We start from the raw sequence: 23705 nt of genomic DNA on the forward strand, positions 1-23705 counted from the left end.
AGGAGGAACAGACAGGCAGGGTCACCTCAAGTTTGCAGCCGGGGGAGGGGGGGCAATTCAGCAAGATGTTCTAAAAAGGGAAAGGGTTGGACAGGTTAAAATCTCTAACACTGCTAGGTGCTAGAGAGTCAATTGTCATATACTGTTGACAGGGTCTTTAGACTAATAAGAACACTTTGGAGAGAATCCACATTCCGGTCTTTATATGTTAGAGAGAGAGAGAGAGAGAGGGGGGGGGAGAGAGGGAGAGAGAGAGAGAGAGAGAGAGAGAGAGAGAGAGCACTGTCTTACTTATTCTTGAACAGCACTGACGGTCCACATGCCGACATGGTGCAATGTACTTCTCCATGAAGGACGACCACAAATAGTGCTCAGGGAATAAGGACCCTGTTAGGATGTCTGTAAGACAATCATCTGACAGGGAAGCTAACCAAAGGTTGTATCTCCTTTAAATTCTGATTATTACTGGCAGACTATCCTCCAAAAGGTTCTGTTTCTATTTACCCCAAAGGCAGAACAGTGTTGATTTTTTGTGCTTGGGAATGGAACTCAACCTAGCATGTTAGGCAAGTGTTCTACCGCTGAGCTCCATCTCCACCCTTACAAAAGTGTGTTATTTCTACCATCCTGGCAAGTGCTGGTACAATAAAACATACTTTTGCCACTCTGACAAAAATAAACAACATATTTCAATTTTATTTTCTTGGTCACTAATGAGGCCATGCAGAAACCAGCCATCAAGAATTATGATAGAAGAGATAACTATGATTACAAACAGAGGACCATACAGAAGTAAAAGGTAAACACATAAAGGATGTAAAAGTGACGACTTTGTGAAGGGTGGGTACCAACTTGGGCTAAGTTAAGAGCAGAGCCAGGCTCTTCCTCGGCTGAGAATGCTCTGAAGACTGAACAAGAGACATGAGGACTCACACTTCAGAACAGTGTCTCTTAAGTACAATTGTGTTTGTGAAGAGTTATACATGCAAACTTTCATACAGAAAAATGAGTGGAGAGACCAGTCACAGGCTAGATTTCAAAGAGAATAAGAAAGCCAGAGAAGAGCAGAAGAAGTAGGAAAGAAAAGATACATATTTTCCAATCAATAAAACGAGTGAGTAATTAGGGAACAAAAGGAGTGATCCAAGATCGCCCCAACTAAGTCGATGATGAATGTATTTAATGATAAAATTATAGTCATGAATAAAAATAACAAGAAAAATACAAAATCACAGTAATGAAATCATCTTAAAACTCAAATCAAAATACAGAGACAGTTTTGGGGTACCTGAGAGATCGCTGCTTTCAATTCGCCGGAGATCTGAATCAGCCCAGAAGAGCTTGCCTAGCTTGCTGTCAAGAGCCAAAGCGATCGGTTTACTTAAGCCACTGAAAAAGAGGACCTCACGTTCTGTTCCATCCAATGCAGCCCGTTCAATTTTAGGAGATCTTTCCTGAAGATTAGTAAAATACATATACCTAAAGATAACAGGAGAAAAATAAAAAAGTACTGAAGAATCGGATAAGCTGAGAATATTCTTGGTAAGATAAATGCAGAAAATACAGCTCAATGAGAGAACACTTGCCTAACACAAACAGAAATTTTAAAAGACAAATGGAGGTTAAATACTTTTAAATCTATTTTAAAATTTTCAGCTATATGCAAACAAAAATTATATCTACAATGGAGTAAATCTGATATTTCAATGCATGTATATATTTCCTAGTTAGAGCAAATATATCCATCTCCTCAACAATGTACTTTTTATAGTGAACATATTCTTTCTTCTAGCTTTCTGGGGTATGCGTTACACAGTAAGCCACACTCAGCAGCCAGCCTACTTCTGTGCAACAGTATACTAGAGCTTCTCACTCCTAACCACAACTGAGAGTACCTACTGACTAACCTTTCTTCAGGAGGGCCCTGCCCCACCCAGTCTATTGTTTAAAAGGGTCAAGAAATATATTAATAACTTTTAATAATAGTTAACAAATGGTACCAAGAAGTTTTAAGAAAGTTAAATTTCATAGATTAAAAAAATAATAATAATAATGGCCAAAGAGATCTAGGTACAAAATTTTAAGTTATTTCTATAATTAAACATTTTAATAACTAAAAATGAGACATACAAACCATTTATAGGTTTCATCCCTTTTCTGTAACATTTACATTTACATTTCAGGGAAATGTAAGCCATTTCCCTGCTAACATCCTTGTCATCTAAGCAGATGCAACTGAACATTGAATTTTTTATCAAATGCAAAGCTCTACAAAATGAAAGACACATCATCATTCACATGGAGCCGAAGGTCCAGTGATAGCCACGTAACTGAAAGGTAGTTAAGTGAAGGCAAACTGGAAGGAATGATAAGTATGATTAAAGAGACAGTGAGCGCTGGGAACCCAGAAGTGGAGGAATCACACCCGCCTGGGAGCGGAGGAGGTCAGGGAGAAATGACCCTGGAAGGGTGGGTGGGACTTAGAACTACACCAGTGACGGAGCTCAGGGCAGGAAAACCAGAAAAAGCAGTAAAAAAAAAACAAACAAAACAAAACAAAACAAAACAAAAAAAACGCAGGGCTGAGTGGACGGGAAACACTGAGTGGAGTTGTTTGCTGGTGAAGAACACTGAAAGGTAAAAGCATGAAGATGGCCTCAGAGGCAAAGGTCTTAGACTGTAGCTGTTGTAACATACCCTTTCTCAGGGTTTACCACAATGGCTCGAGGTCTGTCTTGCTCGCCTTTTAGAACCACTCCAATTGATCGTCCATCTAATCTTGTCACATCAATGACATTGGTGGCTTCACAGGTCCAGTAGATGTAACGGCTATAGATATCAATGCTGAGGTCATAGGGCTGTATTTCAAGGTTCTGATTTGGAACTGAGCTTACAACTACAGTAAAACCCTAAAAAAAGGAAAGAAACACACAGGTTAGATTCTACACCAGACAACCACAAGACAATGAGCACAATTTGTAATTTGTGTGGCCACACCTCAAGGGGTATCCAGTCCTCAGGGACTAAAGAAAGGGTTTTTCTTGCTTATTAACATGCATTTCAAATATCCCACAGCTGCTTTAACCTGGAGCAGAAGAGGGAGGACAACACAGCTAGTCCAACGCCTCGATGGCCCGTAACTGTAAACAAGTATGGCTCTAACCACAGTCTGGAAATACATCCAGAGCAGTGGTTCTCAACTGAGGCTGATGTTGCACCCACAGGCACTGGGAACGTCCACAAATATTTCGGTATCAAGATGTGGGAACACTACTGGTGACTACTGGGTGAAGACCCGGAATGCTGCTCAACATCCTTCCGACCCTGGAAACACCCTCCACCCCACCCACCCACACTGGTCTGCAACTTGTGAGCTTCAGCTCTTTTAGCTTTCTGCATAACCAAGATGCCTGGCTACAAAATTGATAATAATATTTATTAATGTAGTATTTTTCTTCCAAAGTCAACCAAAAGCAGATTTGTCTATCTATTCTGTCCAAATAAATTTTATTTCATTTACTAGGATTCTGAGTTAGCACAGCCTTTAAAAATCTTATTTATTTGTCATGTCTTTGGCTGTATAATTTCTGTCTACCGGTTATTGGCCATTAGTACTGGCCTACACAGTACAAAGTATGGCCCCCTTGTTAAATGACCCCTTGGCACTCCTATATATGCCACCCTCCTTGTTCTTTACTGTAAGATATGGCAAAACTGAATAATCTAATTTCCCTAAATTTTATCATTTAATAATACAATTTAACATCTTTGCCATAAGGAAGACAATCAATAGGTACTATAATCCTAAGCTTACACTGACTGACCCCAAAAAGAAAGTATAAGAGACTGATAATATGCCTATTCTCATCCTGCAGTCCCCCAATATTTACTAAAAAAAATATTGAATCACATTGTTGATATTTTTAATTTTACTAAGATTATCCCGTTTCTTTTTTTATATTTTCTTTTCAATTTTTATTTTTTACAATTTATTCACTTTACATTCGACTGTAGCCCCTCCCTCATCTAGTTATTAGGTTTCTTACTCAATAAGTCTTTTAAACAAAAGGTAATTAGTGATGTCATTATTAGCCATAAAATCCCTACCATTAACAGGTAGAGGCTTTATGCCTTGCATTCTGTTCAACCAAAAAAGTTCCTAAGATTTCTAATGAGTGATAGCACTGGGATCAGAACTAAGACCTATTTGATTTCAAAACCTGTACTACTGCATACAATAGGATAATGAAAAGATGCTATGAATGGATGTGACCAGTGGTAGAAAAGTCACTAATAAGTCACTAATGACCCCTTTTCCTTAATAAAGTTTCCAACCAATGCCACCATCAAATAATAATGTACTTAGAGTTACTTTGAGAAGTTAAGAAAAAAAAAAAGTACAAGCCCTGTATTTCTGTCTCTCCTGTAGGAAGATGAAGCCACGTGAATGGTTAGAGCAATTCTAGTCAGCAATGACCTCTGGATTAAGCCTGAGTTACCTGGCCACCATCTTCTTGTGCCTTTCGGATCATGTTCTGTCGAGAGTCGATCCAGTAGAGCTGCTTGTCCAAAGGGTCATAGTCAATGGCCCGGACGTTCCGAAGGCTGTGGATAGGAAGGATGATGTCAGGACTCTGTTGTTCATCAATCACCATGCGGTTGATGGCACTCTTCTGACTGAAGAGCAGGAAAGTGGTAGGAGCTTAAAAAAGAAAAGAGCAAATCTGAAACACAGTGAGTGACTCAGGTCTACATCACCCTAAGGTTTGGGAAGGTTACTACGTATATCTCCAACAGAAGGACATATTAAGGCTGAGGGGAGAACCTGTTGGCATGAACCACCTAGAGCCCTCTAGAAACTTCCCTCAGAGTGAAAATAATCAGCACTCTGGTTATCAAGCCACTTGTAAATTGTTTCCCGTACACTCAGCCCTGCATTTTTTTTTTTTTTTTTTTACTGCTTTTTTACTGTCATTTCTCCCTGACCTCCTCCGCTCCCAGGCGGGTGTGATTCCTCCACTTCTGGGTTCCCAGCGCTCACTGTCTCTTTAATCATACTTATCATTCCTTCCAGTTTGCCTTCACTTAACTACCTTTCAGTTACGTGGCTATCACTGGACCTTCGGCTCCATGTGAATGATGATGTGTCTTTCATTTTGTAGAGCTTTGCATTTGATAAAAAATTCAATGTTCAGTTGCATCTGCTTAGATGACAAGGATGTTAGCAGGGAAATGGCTTACATTTCCCTGAAATGTAAATGTAAATGTTACAGAAAAGGGATGAAACCTATAAATGGTTTGTATGTCTCATTTTTAGTTATTAAAATGTTTAATTATAGAAATAACTTAAAATTTTGTACCTAGATCTCCCTGGCCATTAAGTTTTAATCATCTAGCCTGGTTTTCTGTCTTGCAAAAAAACCAGAGATCTTACTTTCAATGAAACGTTTGCAGGGAGAGGAAGGAAATAAAGATGATCAAAAAAGACAATAAATAGATGTTAGGATGTAGCTCAGTGAGAGAGGATTTTCTTAGCCTGCACAAGGCCCTGTGTTCAAGTGTGCAGATGAAAAAATTATCACTTTAACAGTTATCATCTATAATTGTGAAAATAGGCATTAAAGTCAGGTATGTGGCTCAATGCCTGTCATCCCAGTACTCTAGAAACTAAGGCAGAGGAGTCACTGCAAATGTGAGGCTGGCATAGTGTGAGACTGCCTAAAACCCAAGGGGAGAAAAAAAAAAAACAGGGGCTAGAAAATGACTTCGTGTTTAAGAGTGCCTGCTGCTGCTGTTGAGGATGTGAGTTCAGTTCCCAGCACTAACATGGCAGATCACAAGTGCCTGTAACCCCCATCGCAGGGGACCTAACATTCTTCTATTTTTGGTTGTGAGCCTAGCCTTTAATGACTGAGCCATCCCTCCAGTGCCCTGACATTCTTTTGAAGGCTCTATGAGCACGAGGCATGTACATGGCACACATACATACACATAGGCAAACATTCGTACACAAAAAATAAAGAAAACTTTAAAAAACCCACAGAACACAGAACAACAGTGAATATTGTATCTTCACTAAAATGTTTCAATGGTTAGATGATGCCCTAATTCATTAAATGAGAAAGTGTATCCAAGACAACACTTCCCTATCCCAGGGACTGGGCCTCTCTATTCTGTAGTCATCTTCAGAACATCTGAGAAGTAGAGACATGAGGTTGCAAAGTGAATTTATGATCAGCCTGTGCTATATGTCAAGAACCTATCTTCAAAACAAAAACAACCAAACAAATGGCATTTGAGAGTGTTTCAACAACAGGAAAAACTTAAAAGTATTTTTAATCCTAATTAAGTCCCCTCAACCCCCCCCCCCCCGCTTACTAATAAAGATAGTCTGTCAGAACCAATTCTTTTATCTGGCATATCTTTCCTTGCACACATGCGCCTGTTATAAGATTTAAGGGCTGGGGAGACGGCTCACTGGTTCAGAGCTCTGCTGCAGGACTGGGCTCGATCCCCAGCACACCCACATGGCGGCTCACAGCCTTCTGGATCTCCAGTTCCAGGGGATCCAATGCCCCTTTCTGATCTCCATGAGCACCAGACACACCTGTGATGGACACGCTTACATTCAGGCAAACATAGCAATATATATTACAGTGATATACTATAATATAATTGCCACTATTTGCTTTGAGGAAACTACTAAAGAGAATTAACATCACCTGAGTACCAGTGCTGATCTGACATCAGAGATGGCTACTAAGGGACCAACAGGAGGGTAGCATATATGGACTCGAAGTGCTAGACAAAGAAATGATTCATGTCCTGGGTAGGACTAAAATAGATTGCACTGTGCTACTCTGGACCACATACAATTTAAAACTTATGAATTATTTCTGGAATTTTCCATGTATTATTTCCAGATGCAGGCCGACTACAGGTAATTGAAACCACAGAAAATTACGTCAAGCGTTGGGGGAGGTTGCTATAGTTTATATACATAAATTTGATAATGGAACTTTTTTTTTCCTGGTGCTCAGTGACTATCTGAACCAGGCAGAAACATGTTATTCTCAAACCTGTAAACACAGGAGTCCACACCAGAACTCCTTGCATGACCCCCTGATCTTCAGAGCTCTTACTTGTGGTTTGGGGCTACTTCACATTCACACTCAAATGCGCACAAAGGAACTCACTGGCAGTGACCAAGAAAGCTGACACTTGCAATAATGCATTTCTGTGTAAGATCTTTATTAGGTATAAGTCTACCCCAGCTTAGACAATTCAGGAAATAGCCAGTCTACTAGAAATCTCCTTCACACACTGACCTAACAACTTTGAGTAATTTTTGTAGAGTTCAGCTCCAAGGACACACTGTACATGGAGTAGCTGCAAAGTGGTCTCCCCACAAAAAAACAACTACTTTTTGGCAATATTACTTTCTTAAGCACCATTTGTTGTATTCGTGAGTATCTTTTGGATATATGCCTAGGAGTGGAATAGCTGGATCTTGAGGTAGCACTATTCCTAATTGTCTGAGAAAGCACCAGATTGATTTCCAAAGTGGTTGTACAAGTTTGCATTGCCACCAGCAGTGGAGGAGGGTTCCCCTTTTCTCCACAACCTCTCCAGCTTGTGTTGTCACTCGAGTTTTTGATCTTTACCATTCTGATGGGCATAAAGTGAAATCTTGTATTAAGACTCAATGAGACTTAGAAGAAAGACTTCAGAATTTCAGTTCTCATTTTTTCCTGTTTTAAGAAACAACCAAATACTTGACTGCTTCCTAATGAGTTTTGCTGAGTATTCTCTTGGAAGCCAGATTTAACTGGCACACAAGATTCCACAGGCAAGTACAGATCTTAGTCTAGAAATGTGCAGTGTGATAAAGCCAGAGGCCAGGCGGTGTATGCCTGCTGCGTTACCTCCATCTCAAAATAAACAAAACAAAGCCGGATCTGCCTCTAAAGAAGTGCTTGTGAAGAAAGATGAGAGTTATCTAGTCAAGAGTGTCAGTGGGGCCTGAAGGGCGCTCAGCAAGGTAAGGGCACTTGCCACTAGGCTTGGAGGTCCAAGCTCCATCTCCAGGACCTACATGGTAAAAGGCAGCCAAGCCAGCTCCTTCAAGCTACCCTCTGACTTCCACACCTATGCCATGGAATAAGCAGGAAGTATGTGCATATGCATATACAAAAAATTAAGGTGTAATTAAAATTTTAATTAAAAATAATTATAAGTAGTCGAATATTTCTCAGAGGAAGCTGAGAATTTCTTACAGTCCATGCTTAAAGGAATACAACACATGCCATTTTTAAAAGTCCAAATCTATCCTCTAATCCTCAGCGACATTCTCATATCTCCTATAGAAAGATCTTTTTAAAAGAAACCTAAACACAGTGGCACATTCCCATAATCTCAGCAAGCTTTGAGAGGCTGAATAGGAGGATCAGGAGAAGTTCAGAATCAGCTCTCAGATACATGATGAGCCTTAAGTCTAGGCAAGAGTAGACCCTGTCTCAAGATAAAATAAAGTCACTGGGTTCTCTTAGCCAATGTGCAGAAGCTGGAGGCATAAACCGGAGGCATTTTCAGCTGTTTTCTGATAGCACCAGTGCTCACCTGTAAGTTAAAGGAAGGCGCTGTTCTTGGCAAGAACAGAAGGGTCTTCATGGCCAAGTCTGCACATATGACTGTGCCATTCATGGGATCAAAAGCAGTGAGCAGGGACAGTAGGGAGAGCTACGCAACCTTCACTTTATGAGCCAAGCTATGCACCCGGGGAACTCAATCTGTCCATAGCAAACATCATTTCCCAATTTACACAAGGTACCCAAGGCCACTTGGGGTTGCAAAACCTGGTTTCCTGTTTCATCCCTCAATGTCCTACTCACTTGTCTAACACTATTAACCTCCTAGGCAATCTATCAAGCCAGATGTGAACATCCTCATAGCTCATTTCCTCATCTCCTTCAAGACCTAAATAAATGTCACCTGACTTTTCTGACAACCCTATTAACACTGCAATCTCTGCCACATTTTCTTCCTCTTAATATTTCTATATAACACTTATCATCATATGGCCCTCATTCTGTTCATCTTAACAGTTCCAGCAAAATGTAAAGTCAGTAAAGGCCAGCATCTCTTTCTATTCCATTCATTGTTAGTATTTTCAACTGGTTATAAGGCCTAGCATGTAGTAAGTGTTTAATAAATATTGAATGAAAGAATGAAAAAAAATATAAAGAAATAAATACTCTGAATGACAACAAAGACAGCCCTGTAGCCTTGATTTTGTAAGTAACAGAATAAAATTAGAGGTAAAAAAAAAAAAAAAGAAAAAGAAAAAGAAATAGGTTATTTATTGAAAAACTCCAACACATCAAAATCATATAGGATGCCATTTAATCCCTATATTATCAACATGTCACACATCACACAGAATACTACTTAATCCCTACATTATCAACATGTCACACAGCAAACAATGCCATTTAATCCCTATAGTATCAACATGTCACACATCATTCAGGATGTCATTTAATACCTACATTATCAACACAGCACACAGTGCCACTTAATCCTTATAATATCAACATGTCACACATCATACAGAGTGCCATTTACTCCCTATATTCCAACATGTCATACATCACAAGGAATGTCATTTAATCCCTATTTTATCATTTTACAGGCAAGGAAACTGCAACTCAAGATCACAAAAGCTATTAAGTGAAAGGCTACACATTCTTCCAGAACCGCCCTAATGTTTTACTCCTTTATTTAACAGTAATTCTTGAGCACCTACCACATACCAGAAGCGCTAGTCAAGGCACTAGATACATCAATGAAGAAACCAGGAAGAAAGCTGCTGCTCTGTAGAATATACACAACCAAGAGTTCTAAGTGCTGCTGGAAAGGAAGCAGCGGGACCCTGGGAATGACACAGGTGGAAGGTTTTCCATAATCAGTGGTGCAGAGCTGCTATGGAGGTCACAATGAAGCAAAGACTTAAACACGAGGAATAGCCATGCAATGTTTTGCAAGAACATTCCAAGCAAATGAAATAAGTCGCTCAACAGTCCTGAAATGAGACTGATTTGCATATTTGAAACCAGCAATGAGCCCAATGTGCCTGTTACAGAGAAGGTAAGTTAAAGAATGGTACAAAGTACGGTTGGAGAAGGCAACTGGGGTATTTGGGATAAAGATGCAGACGTAGAACTCTCAGCTCCATCTCCAGCACCATGTCTTCCCACATGCTGCCATGCCTCCCGCCACAATGAGAAGGGACTAAACCTTTGAACTATAAGGCGGCCCCAACTAAATGTTTTCCTTTTTAAGAGTTGTCTGGTCATGGTGTCTCTTCGCAGCAACAAAACTTTGACTAACACACAGGAACATCCCTCCCTCTCTCATCATGTCAAATTCTGGACCCATGAGTTGGTAAGAAGATCTGGAATCAGGAAGGGACTGCACACGTGGGCACTGTCCCTATCTTGTCAACTACCGCCTCACCCTGGATTAAAGGTCTTCATGTGCATTTTCTCTATGGCTTCATGCACAATTAAAATGCTTGTTTGTTCTGTTTTATGTATTTCAAAGACATATATTAGAATTTTCTGTGTTCAACTGTGTGTATTGCTCCTCTTTTTTGAATAAATATGATTTATGAACATGTTTCTCTGACATTTCACATTTTCACTAAATACTTAGGCTCAAAAGTAAAACACATCTCTTTTATGAAATGAAGTTGCTCTCATGAATTGAGTGACAAAAACCTGCATGTCTCTTTACTCATACCACTTTATCATACAATGTTTTATTCTTTTAAAAAAATGTTTTTTTGAAGGATTCTCAAAATGGTGCTTTCTTTTCTAATTCTGGCTGCTTCTGGGGGATACTGTAACTTACCACTACAGGTCCTGTTGTCGGCATTCAGAGAGTAGTGGGCAGGGCATCCACACACAAAACCTCCAACTGGCACAGCCAAGCAGAGGTGGGAGCAATGCCCATTGCTGGAGGCACATTCATTCCACCCTGCCTGCCGAGAAGAGTGAAAGACAAGGATGTCCATCACATAATCCAAATGGCCCTGGATGATGGTGCGGTTTTGGCCACTGGTTTTGTTGGCACGCTCAATGCTGCGGCGGCTCCAGTCAGTCCAGTAGATGTAATCTTGGTACTGAGTTAAGCCAAAAGGATGAGGCAAGTCATCTGCTATAACTTCACGGTTGAGTCCTATTTCGGGAGAGTCGGTAGACAAGGGAGAGGCACAAGTATGTGAGGAACAAGTGTCTTTGGGGGGAAAAAAAGATAACATATGAAACACTGTATCTATAAGCAACTTAAAATAGAATAATTCATTTAAAATCAATTTTAAAACCAGATAAGGCTTCTGAAATCCTCTCTAGTCTGACCCCATGCCTCAAACTCATACCCCTTTATAAACCACTAAGGTTCTTTTAACCTCCTGCAGTCTATTTTGATTTTGTTTTTATTTCCTCTACATGAAAACTTACAGTTCAGTATTCTATTCTCCCTTCCACAGAAAGATGAGGTAAAATGCATGTACACATCAGGAGTACATAAATGTCAGCACAGAGCCAACAGTAATAAAATTCTGCCTAATAAACTTCATGATGAATCCAAATAACTAGGTGACTATTAATGATAACAAAAAAGATGCAATTTTAGAATAGTTGCTGTCATGAAGCAACAGCAACAATGTCTAAACAATGGTGAGTGGCAGCCACTGACTTCACATAAATGCACCATTTACGTGAAAGAGTAATGAAGCTTACCGAGCATGTTTGAAGACTCTATTAAGTTAGTGTCCAGGTCTGTCCAGTAAAGCCGCCTTTTAGCATAGTCAATAGTTAGGCCGTTGGCTCGCCCCACATTTGGAACTAACGTTGTGCGTTCACTCCCATCCATAGCAGCTCTGTCAATCTTGGGCTTTCCTCCCCACTCAGTCCAATACATAAATCTGGGTTCACAACAATGGAAATATTTAATTTGTATTTAATTTTCAAAAGAAAAAGGGTCACAGTAACTGAATAAACTTGAAAAATATATAGTAAATGGATAAAACAAAGTCATGGCTATGATTCTTCCAAGTATTTAGTCATTTCCAACTAATTATATTTCTTGCGTTCCAATAAAGATGTGAGTCATGCAGCTCTCCTTGGTCTTCCCAATCAATTTGTTCCACTCAGACTTAAGAACTAGAAACAAACCAAAGATTTCTTTACTGCAGCATTAACATTTATAAAACTAGTATCAAGAAAAGGATTGACCATCTTGTCTAAGAATCTGCTTCACTTTACTAAAATACCTTCCTACATTTCTGATTGGAAACAGCTTACTTTTTTAAATATTGGATCTACCTTCCAACTTGTATAATCAGTCAACTTTCTTCAAAAACAAGCTGCAAGAGTACACCAATGTAAAAATAAACAGTGCCTTTAAAAGCCTCACATCAAAGGCAAAGCCAGAAAATATATTTGATCGTACAGTTCACGAGAGCATACTACACAAATAAGCACGTCCTAGTATGTTGGCTGAACAAATAAACACAAGTGCTAATATTTTTACGACATTTTAAAATACTTGTTTACTTACACATTATTTTTCTGAGGGTTCACTTTAATCTTAGTGCTCCTTGTAGCTTTTTATATATGGAAGGCCAAAACAGCAAAGAAGCATGAAAACTCCATGCTTCCAAGTCAGTTACACAGCTTAGCTAGAACTGGAACCTTACTCTTCACCAAATACTTTCCAAGCTAAGCTGCTTAGCTGCTTCTGCTCCTTTAGCACTTGGCCTGGGGAAAAGACTGCATATGCTGGCTCTCATGAAATGCTCGGGGACAGACAGTCACTCCGCATCCCATCCACCACTGGTTCACCTGCTAGCAATTCATTTGCTATGAATATGCTCTCTTTCAGAGTTTTCAACTAGAGGTGTCCTAAGCTTTGTTTGCATTTGTTCTTGTCAGCTGAGAGCCACGTGCACAGAAATACAACTGTGATAGAAATTCCACACTTGCCAGCAGCAACATATACTAGAGTCCCTCGTTCTGAGCACCAAACTTATCTGATGGGCAACTAGTGCTTAAAGCAAAGATCACCAAAACCCACTACAACTTCGAAGCTGTCCTTCATGCGGCCTCCCAACTAGATGAACAAAGATCTAACAGTGAACTTAATTTAAGAATGTCGTTAGAAACTATTTTCTTCCGATGTCTCAGCTGCTAACATGAAACATGCTGACTCCTGTAATAAGGACCATCTAACCCTGAGAAAAAGTGTGCTGTAACAAACGGGTGAGACTATTACATAATGCCAATGGTTTTCTAAATTTACAATCAAGACTGTACCAACTACCCACTTTTAAATTAATGGGTATCCTAAAATGCAACTTTTGGGGGCAAGGCCTTGGGTTTGATTATCAACAACATACATATACATACAGACACACACAGATAAAGTGAATGTACTTTCTAAAATACACAGCAACCTCCCTACCTGGGAGGGGAGATATTCTAGTAACCCCCGTACGGTATATCTGACACTAAAATAGTAACAAACCCTACATAAACAAATGTTTTTTCCCCTATACTCACCTATGATAAAGTTTAATGTATAAACTTTCCCCAAAAGATTAACAACTAATAAAAATATAGGGAAAAATACAAAGCGTAATTTAAAAAAAAAAATTAAAACTTATGATCTGCTCATTTCTTAAATGTTTTATCTAATATTTCTAGACCATTTGGTAATTAGAATTGTGGAAATCAGAACCAGATTGGGGGTTGGAAGTCCACGTTAGTGTGTCTCAGTACAGAACACTGTTGTGATGGGTTCTGAGAAAGGTCTGGAGTCTACATAGCGGATGGACCCGTGTAGCCAGGGTTTGGTGCTTTGTAAGTCCTTCTTTCTTCCATTCCTCCACCCTTTCAACCCCCTAACACTAGATAAGAGAGAAAAAAGGACAGAAAGAAAAGTAAAGAGATCCCTGAATAAAGCCAGAGGTTAGAAAGGGGGAAATGTTATTGTTAGACAACTTCCTGCTGCTCAGGAGTGTTGAGTTCCTCTGGCAAGTTTGATCTTTGACATTGGGATATCTAATTTCTTCTTTTTCTTGTTTCTTCTTCTTGTGTACCACTACTTAACACAACCAGCCTTTTCGGCGGTGACAACCTCCCTACGAGAACATGCCTCTCACAAAGGACCTCCTTCATCCCTCTCCAGAAGAGGAGAAGAGGAAACACAAGAAAAAGCGCCTGGTGCAGAGCCCCAATTCCTACTTTATGGACGTGAAATGCCCAGGATGCTATAAAATCACCACGGTCTTTAGCCATGCACAAACGGTAGTATTGTGTGTTGGCTCTCTACTGTTCTCTGTCAGCCTACTGGCAGAAAAGCAAGACTGACAGAAGGATGCTCCTTCAGGAGAAAGCAGCACTGAATGCACCTGATTCAGGATGAGTGGGAGCCATCCCAACAAACACATTTTGGATAAAAAACAACAACAACAACAACAAAACCACAACCAATAGTGACGAACACCAACCAACCAACAACCCACAATGCCTCTGGGGCCCTAGCATATATACCCTCTAAAAAGTCCCCAGAATTCCAAATGTCACACACTCGAAGAAACTATATGCAGCTGGCAAAATCACAGCCCTGCCAGAGCACCTGGCAGGTCATAGTCAGCTGTTGCCAAACAGCCCCATATCCCCACACCTAAGTTTAAAATGAAAACTTATTCCTATACTATTTCTGTGTTTTTTTTAAGATACTCAAACTCAAAAGTCTTACTACAGATTTGAGAAAGAACAAGCAAATGTAGGATGCTGATAAACACTCAATATATTAATACTGATCAATAAGTATTTTATTATGAAATCTATTTCATTTTCTTCACTCAATGTCATAATGACAAAGTAAATTTTAGGAATGAATGATTATTAAGTAGCAAAATAAATATGAATGCCCTGGTTTTGGGGGTTCTGTTTATTTTTGAGACAGGTTCTCAATCTGTAGCTGGCCTGGAACTCATGGTGTAGCTGAGACTGATCTTGAACTCCCAGCAATGCTTCTGCCTCAGCATGCCACGTGCTGGTCCTACAGGCATGAACCACTATGTCCAGCAATTACTAGTTTTAAAATAAATCTTTCCTATCATTTAGCTGTCAGGTTATTATAAGCATTAAGAGATCAAGGGTATTTGCCATGACCACTGCGTGATGCAGCTATTAAGAGCACATACATAAAGCTACTTACCCTTCAGCAGGATCCAATGCCAGAGCTCGGGGACTGTCAAGGTCCTTCCATACCAAAACCTGTCGGTGCTGTCCATCCAACTTCGACACTTCAATGCGATTTGTTCCCGTGTCTGCCCAATACAAGTTCTTCCCAAGCCAGTCCACTGCCATGCCTTCTGGATAGTCTAAGCCAAACTCTACCACGTGTTCCAGTGCACTGCCATTCATGAAAGCTCTGCTAATAGTCTGCAAAAATAAAATTTGCAACTAAAACACATGGCTTAAGGTTAAAGCATGATCCAGAAGTCTAGATCTTATTGTTGGTATAAAGATGCAGAAGTGGCAATTTTTAATAAATGCAACTATATTTTAGCATCAGAAGGAAACTTCTGAAGTAGTTAGGAATCAAGATTATTTTTTCCTAGTAAGGTAATAGAATGACTGATTAGTTTTTTGTGTTTTTGGATGGTGTGGTTTGTATGTTGGGCATGCACAGGCACAGGGGAGAGAAGAACACTAGGTGTCTTCCTCCACTGTTCTTCTCTATATTCCTTTCAGACAGGGTCTCTCTTTGAACCATAAGAGCTCTAGAAATATCTTGGGATCTACCTATTTCTGCTCCCCAGCACTGGAACATGCATAGCTTTTTACATGGGTGCTAGGGATTTGAACTCAGGTCATCATGCTTATAGAGCACACATTTTTACCCATGGAGCCATTTCCTCACAGTTAGTTTTCCTTGGAAATTTCAAGGTAATCAAGTGAGTAAGAGGGGAAGAGAATGTTATAAGCTTACTAGTAGTCAATTTTCTGAAGACACCTGAAAGTATGCTAGGTCACTGTGTCAATTCAATCCTCAGCCACCTCTAAACTTAAAAAACAAACAACCAATTTCTGTATTATCATACGGTTTAAAACCCCATAAAAATTAAGAGCTAATAACAGATGTTACCACTCGGCAAGTTCTAGGCCAAGTGATGTAAAGTAGTGTGCATCTGCAGATATTCTCATTACTACAAGTGTCCTGGAAGACGGTGGATCACCCAGCTAAAGCCAAGGGTCATCTATTTTCCCCCATTCAATTAGTAGATTTGTTTTTCTTTTTCTTTTCTTTTCTTTTTTCTTTTTTTTTTTTAAGTAGATTTTCTTAAATACCACTAGAATCTAACTGTCTGGCTCCAACATCTCATGCTCTTCGCAAGTTAGAAGTATACAAACATTATCTGAAATAAAACTTCAATCTAGAATATCCTCCAGATTTTACAGTCAAAAGTTTCCTCTCACTATCTCAGTAAGCTTCTCAATATTAATTCTAGAAAAAAGAAAGCACAAGGATACCATAATTTACAATCAGTATTTTCTACTACAGTCAGCTTGTATAAGCTGCTGTATATGAATTCAAGTTTTCGCTTTCAGCCCAGCATTAGCACTTCACACTTCTTTGCTAACCTTCAGTGATATATCAGTCCAGTAAATTCTGTTGTCTGTGACATCAAAATCCAAAGCAGAAGCTTCTTTGACACCAGTGAGAGGGATGGCCACATTATTATTGTTTGTTTCCAAAGATATTCGTCTGATATCTGCTCTCCGGGAAAACAGAAGGAAAGCCTCAGGAACAATGCAGGTCTTCATGTCACTGATGAGTTCAAAGCCAATGGGACAGGCGCATCTAAGTCCCTGAGGCCTATAGAGGCAAAGATGGCTACATCCTCCATTTTCCTCAGCACAGGGATTGGAACCTAAAAGAAAATGTTACAAAAAGCATAGAAAATCAACACATACTCACTTTTAAAGTAGGACACATTTGGTTCTTAAAGGCATGACTGTGTTGGTCCTGACCTAGTTTCAGCTCTATTTTTACAAACAAACATTATCAGAACTATCCATCAGTGAAAGTATGAACAAATTTATATACCCACAGAAGTCAGAATACTAAGCGGGTATAGTAAAGATGATCTCAAATTGCTTTAAACACCAACAATTCACTTTTACATGCAGCTGACTCTCTTCACCTTTTGTAGGCCTGGTCTCTAGTTCTAAGAAATTCTGGATGACTCACCAATGACTCTGTGGACACTTGTGGCTTTCAGTCCCATGAGGTCAGGCAGCTGATCTATGATGACCTCCCTTTCTGCACTCCGCTTGTGTACTCTTTCGATGCTCCGCCTCTGCCAGTCTGTCCAGTAAACATAGTCGCCCAGCAAGGTAAACCCAAATATGTGAGGAATTTTGTCTTCCACCAGCACTCGCCTCCCAGTGCCATCAGTATTCATGACCTTCGAGTTTAAGTCGGAAAAGAAGGAGGACTGGGTCAGTACTTAATCTTTGAATGTGTGTAAGATGGAAACTCCTACCAACTACTACACCAAAATCCAAATCTTCAAAAGTGCTGCTAAGACATGTCACAAAACACAAAATGATTTAGTAATAATGATTTAAAACATTCATCTTAAGTTCCTATTTAACCTCTTTTTCTCTAATTTCTTATTATTCTTCCTTTAAAGGTTTTCTGGTAAGCTTAGATTTAGCATGAAACTCTTCTTCTGAATGACTAAAAATTAAACAAATTATCATTAACTTAAGTTTACATGGTTTTATAACGTATATACAAGCTTTTCTGTTCACATTTCATTTCCTCTTTTACAGCCTGGCATGTTTTTCCCTAAGGCCATCAAAGTCATGCCTCCTGTAAACAGAGTTGATGCTTTTTAAATTTTGTTATTTAAGTAACAACTACCATCAAAAATTTAATAAAGGAATAAAATGTCTCAGTAAATCACTCTTTTGAGGTCCTTATTAGAAAAATACTGTACCTGGAGCCTGCAATTCCCTATGTGCAAACACATTTCAAGAATCAAGGCTACACTAATTCTTCCCAATCACCCAAGAGCAGTATTAGTAAATCCAGCCATGTATTTGTAACAACCTGTACTAACCTTGTTTTGAAAGATGGAGAAGCTTTCTAATGTTTAACTCTGTAAGACTGTTACAGTTTTAAATGTTACAGTTTAAAACTGTTACAGTTTTTTAAGGCTTGTGCCTTAAAAAGCATCAGATATAATCTTATACGTTATTAAGTCTTTATTCCATAAACTCAGAAAGAAATATTCCAAGGAACTAAGGATATACCAAGGTGGAGTGCACACAGGAAGCCCTGAATTCAATCCCTAGGACTCTCAAGAAAAAAAGAAAGAAGAAGAGAGAGGAGGAAAAAAAAAAAAAAAAAGACATAGTGGTACATATGCCTAGAAGATTAAAACATGGGGAATAGAGACAGGAAGAGCAAAAGTTCAAGGGCATCATCAGAGTATGTAACAACCTAAAAGCAAGCAAAGGATACCTGAGACAGAGGAGTTAAGAGTATCCCACATCAGTCAGTACTGTGACTGTCTAGATGGGCAGCAGGTGTTACCTTGTCTGTCTTCTCTAGTTCACATTTGCTGAACTTCCATCAAAGAAACATAGCATTTGGAAACTGACCAAATAAAACTGCTGTACCCTTGTATTATCACTCACAAGTTTCAATAATATTTTATGTATCTCTAAACGAGAGATTATAGTAGTGTATCTCTATCAGATACAGTGGCACTATTACAGTAAATGTTTTCTGAAGATCAAAAACTAAACACTATCCATGTCCTTCATGTAACACTTACTGAAGTTAACATCTGATTTGAAAACACAAAAAAGCTTAGACTTTTTTGAATATTCACATTTTAAATTGATCATTCTTTGACAAAACTTATGTGCAAGTAATATTCTTAAATTATTATTTTTTAGTGTGTATGTCTGGGTCTGGGTGTTAATATGAGCATGCACATATAGGCACATGCATACAGGTGTCAATGGAGACCAGAAGAGGGTGTAGGATCTTCTGCAATTGGAGTTACTGGTAGCTCTCGGCCGCCCAAGGTGAGGGAACCAAACTCTGGCTCTCTACAAGAGTAACAAGTGCTTTTAACTGAAGAGCCACATTCCTAGTTCAGGTAAAATATTAAAATAGTGTATGACAGTGAAAGATTAAGCAGTGAAAAGGAGTCAGTTATTTTCTTCTGTGTGTTCTTGCAAGAGCCTCAAATTTCTTCTATAGTCACTATTCAAGCACCTAGTAAATAGTAAGCAGCTTTTAAACTGGGGACATGATGAAACGAATGCTTCTATCACAAACAAGGCAAAGCAAGAGAAACTATGTTGTTTGTATACCTAGCTTATAAAAAACAATTCGTACTCTTTTAACCTTAATGCTTAAAGTGTTTACTTTTAAACTCTTGGTTTCACCTACTACAAAATGTGTTATTCATTAAAACAAACAAACAAACAAACAAACAAACAAACAAAAAACACCTGCCTACTTGAGAGGACTAGAGGGCACAAAGGCATAAAGAGGTTACATGTAGGAAGAATATAACAACTGTGATTAAAGGAAAAAATTAAAAATTACTGTGGCAGCTACTGTCGTGTCTGTAAAACCTTGCTCTTCTCTCTCCAGCTTTCACAGTTCACTCAGGCTCTTAGAAGCACAGTCTGTAATACACAGAGGGCTTGAGCTCACATTTCAGTTATTTTAGTGTTCTTTTTCTGTGGCAGGATCTCATAATAGGGCCCAGACAGCCACAAACTCAAGATTCTCCTGCTTCAAGGACCCTGGTGCTGAGATGACAGCTTAAATACACTTTTAAAATATCACTGACCATAATCCTAAACTGGGATTGTGACGACTGCTAGAAATCACCTGCGTGGAGCTCTCGAGCCAACTCCCCAAACAGCCAGAACTCACGCATACAAAGTTCTCACACTCCTTCCTACAGTGTTATTACTTGAACCACAAATGTTTTCCCCCAAAACTTAAAACCATGGGAAGGCTATGGCAGGACACAATGGGCCAAGAGAACTGATACATTCTCCATCCCTTTTTAAGTCAGAGAGATAGAAAAGTACTTTTGGCCCTATTCTCTTACTACTCACAATTCTGGGACAAAGACTTTCATTTACTAGACATCCAAACTGAAAAAGTGTCTTGGGCAGGGGAAGCTTTCTTAAAACTCTGCACTATGTCCTCATCTCATAAAGATTTAGTTTTATTATTTTTAATTGTGTGTTTGTGTCTGCATGTGGGTATGTGCACATCAGTGCAGGTACTCACGGAGGACAAAAGTGTCAGATCCCCTGGAGGTGGAGTTAGACCATTGTGAAGTGGCTGTGCGGGTGCTGGGGAACGAACCTGGGTCTTTTAGAAGAGGACCATTTGACACTTAGTCCACCCCACACTGAAGCTGGAACCCAGGGTTTAATGTACACAGGCGAGCACTCTAGGCGCCATCACACACTTTAGGAATCTCCTCCCAGCACTTCCAGGAGTTCCCTTGTGCTTTAACATAGCATCTCAGGAAGTATCCACAAATGGAATGATTCTGCACATCCACCAGTAATCTGCTGTTATTTTGTTGGCATATTATTTGCATATTATCTGTGACCACAGCCATTTCCTCTTATCACTAATTCCTTTAACTTGCTGTAAACAGATTACAAATGTAACTCAGATGAAGTAACTACTAAAAATGACCTCCAACTCCCATCTTGCTTTCCTAAGTTTCTATGTTCTTTGCACTTCTTTTTAACCTTCAATATTCTTAAACACCTACTGAAACTCTACCAAGCTTACTCAGTAAAATCTGATTCTATTTCTTTTGTATTATGAGGTTGCTTTTCATTTGTTTATTTCACTGGTTCCTTTTGCACTTTTTTTTAAACCATGGTTGCATATTTTTCAAGATTAATGATTTCAAAGATCCTACTGACTCAACCAAATTTCTGCTGTTAACTTTATGTAGAAAAGTGATTTAGGAAAACATCTCTGATACCAATCTCTGATTTCCACGTACACACACAAACACACACATAGAAAGGAAAAGAGAGAAAGATAGGCGGGGGGGGGGGGACAGTAGGGAGAGAGAATATCTGTAAGTTCTAGTCTAATAGTCTATGATCTGATTAGGATATTAACATCTAATAGTCTATGATCTGATTAGGATATTAACATCTAATAGTCTATGATCTGATTAGGATATTAACATCTAATAGTCTATGATCTGATTAGGATATTAACATATATGTTATGTCAGAGGCTCCTGTTAATAAAGCCAAAAGGTTTAGAACCCTCCAGATTCCTGCCTTACCCTCCAGAATGCTAGAATTATAGAAATGTTAGCACACCTGGCTTTCTGGGTAGTTTCTTTTTTCTTTTCTTTCTTTTTTTTTTTTTTTTGGTTTGTTTGTTTGTTTAAAGATTTTTTTAAATTTAATGTGTATGGATATTTTGCCTACATGCACAAATATATGTACCACGTATGTGCCTGGTACAATGGATCCTCTGGAACTAGAGTTACAGTTGTGAGCTGCCCCATGGGTGCTGGGAATTGAACCCAGGTCCTCTAGAGGAGCAGCCAGTGCTGAGCCATCTCTCCAGCCCCTCTGCTTCTAAGGCAATATTTCCACCCGGCTCTGCAGGAAAATGCACTATTATCTCATCTAAAAGTCATGTATACACAAAGGTAAATGTGTTCTGTATTAAGAGATGCCCACACCATCCTATCACAGGGCATCCTACACAGAGCACTAAATAATCTGTATTATCAAACTTTCTGTCCTTTCCTTCCCCCACCCACCAAAGACAGGGTTTCTCTATGTAACAACCTTGGCTGTCCTGGAACTAATTTTGTAGACCAGGCTGGCATTGAACTCAAGAGATCCGCCTGCCTCTGCCTCCCTTATCAAACGTTCTTATAAAATTATGGCATACTAAAACAAGTCTGGTTTGGTTTCATGACTAGTACTATTGCTATCTTTTGTTTTGTTTTTCAAAACAGGGTTTGTCGGTATAGCCTTGGCTGCCCTGGACTTGCTATGCAGACCAGGCTGGCCTTGAACTCACAGTTCAACTCACCTATCTCTGCCTCCCTGAGTGCTGGGATTAAAGACGTGTGCCACCACACCTGGCTGCTTTATTGCTATCTTAAGTCAATTATCTCACATTATACTACATTTGATAAATTAAACTTATTTGCTGATTACATTCAGTGAATTTGTTGGTCTAAAAGCACAAATTGATAATACCGAATGCTGTAACATAAAATTTATAGTTCTACTTCAAAAACGTTACAGGATCTACCAAGTTCTTTCTTTGAGCTCTGTCACCCTCTATCATTTTGCCTGATCACTTGGACAAATGAACAGCTTAAAACAATATGGCCACAGGCTGTGGTGACAGCTCATTCAATAAAGTGCTTATCTGCGTAAGCAGGAGGACCTAACCTTGCTCCCCAGAAACTGCATAAAAAGCTTGGATGGTGGCACACACTCAGCCCAGCACTGGGAAAGTGGAGACAGGAGGATTCTGGGGGCTTTCTGGCCAGCCAGCAGCCCATTCGGTGAGCTCCTAAGGCTCCCTGTCTCAAAAACCGTGAGAAGCACGGCTGAAGTTGACTTCTGGCCTCCACGTTTACCCACACATACCAGCAACAACACACAAAATAGAAATAATAATTAAAAGATGAATGATTGGGGACTGGAGAGATGGCTGTGGTTAAGAGCACTGGCTGCTCTTCCGACGGACCCAGGTTCTATCCCCAGCATTAATATGGCAGCTCACAACCCTCTGTAACTTCAATTGCTGGGAACCTGTGCCCTCTTATGGCTTCTGCAGGCACCAGGCATGCAAATGATTTACAGGCTTACGTGCAGGCAAAATACTCATACAAATAAAATAAAAATAGCACATTTTTTTAAAATGGATGATTGGGTATGGATCTGGATAATAGGCTAAGAATGAAACTGAAAATCACAAATAAAATAGAAATCACTACTCAAAATGACTTTTTTAGTGCATATAAATCTGCATCGTCTATTCATTAGTTACCCTTCCTCAATTCCGATTTTTTTTTTAAATTTCATGTAATCAGTAAATAATAGTAACAGAAATAGTTAAACTGAGTTCACATCCTCTACCACTCACTGGATAGCAAATGAACCACTAACACTGATTATTCCAAAAGTAACTAAAATAATGTTCAATCTGTGAGTCAAAGGTACATAGTAGGTATTTAGTAAATGTTACTTCCAACTGGTTAAAATCCAATACCTAAGTATAAACAGATAAATTTAATTACAAAAATGTGATGCTATAAAATACAAAGAACATAAATATAAAAGAATATGTGGAAATAAAGAACTGAAATAACCACACTGTTAAAGGTAAAATTAATACAGGCCCGTGATGTCCTGACAGCCAGTGAATAACTACTGTTCGGCTGCAGCCTTGTTCTTATTTCCTAACTTCAGCTATTTGCTAGTTAGACATAAATTACTAAACAAAATGAGCATTTCGCCAACTTGGTGGGGTCTACTGCGACTTTTCTACCCATCTCTTCCTAAATCAAA

At 39.2% G+C, this 23705-nt stretch overlaps 1 protein-coding gene and 1 pseudogene across 2 annotated transcripts in view; one reads left to right on the forward strand and one right to left on the reverse strand.

The window, feature by feature from the left end:
* Positions 1 to 23705, reverse strand: part of Lrp6 (LDL receptor related protein 6) — a 118381-nt gene that overhangs the window by 24991 nt on the left and 69685 nt on the right. For both annotated transcript variants that reach the window (XM_021641342.2, XM_021641340.2), the window contains 8 exons: positions 17329 to 17545; positions 16719 to 17008; positions 15289 to 15515; positions 11802 to 11986; positions 10912 to 11238; positions 4500 to 4702; positions 2698 to 2909; positions 1289 to 1479 (listed from right to left, as the gene is read on the reverse strand). In XM_021641342.2, the coding sequence (XP_021497017.1) occupies positions 1289 to 1479; positions 2698 to 2909; positions 4500 to 4702; positions 10912 to 11238; positions 11802 to 11986; positions 15289 to 15515; positions 16719 to 17008; positions 17329 to 17545 (1852 nt within the window). The remainder of the gene's footprint in view (positions 1 to 1288; positions 1480 to 2697; positions 2910 to 4499; positions 4703 to 10911; positions 11239 to 11801; positions 11987 to 15288; positions 15516 to 16718; positions 17009 to 17328; positions 17546 to 23705) is intronic.
* Positions 14197 to 14467, forward strand: LOC110551010 (small ribosomal subunit protein eS27-like; annotated as a pseudogene).

This window comes from Meriones unguiculatus, chromosome 5 (genome assembly GCF_030254825.1).
Source record: "Meriones unguiculatus strain TT.TT164.6M chromosome 5, Bangor_MerUng_6.1, whole genome shotgun sequence".
NCBI classification, from domain to species: domain Eukaryota; kingdom Metazoa; phylum Chordata; class Mammalia; order Rodentia; family Muridae; genus Meriones; species Meriones unguiculatus.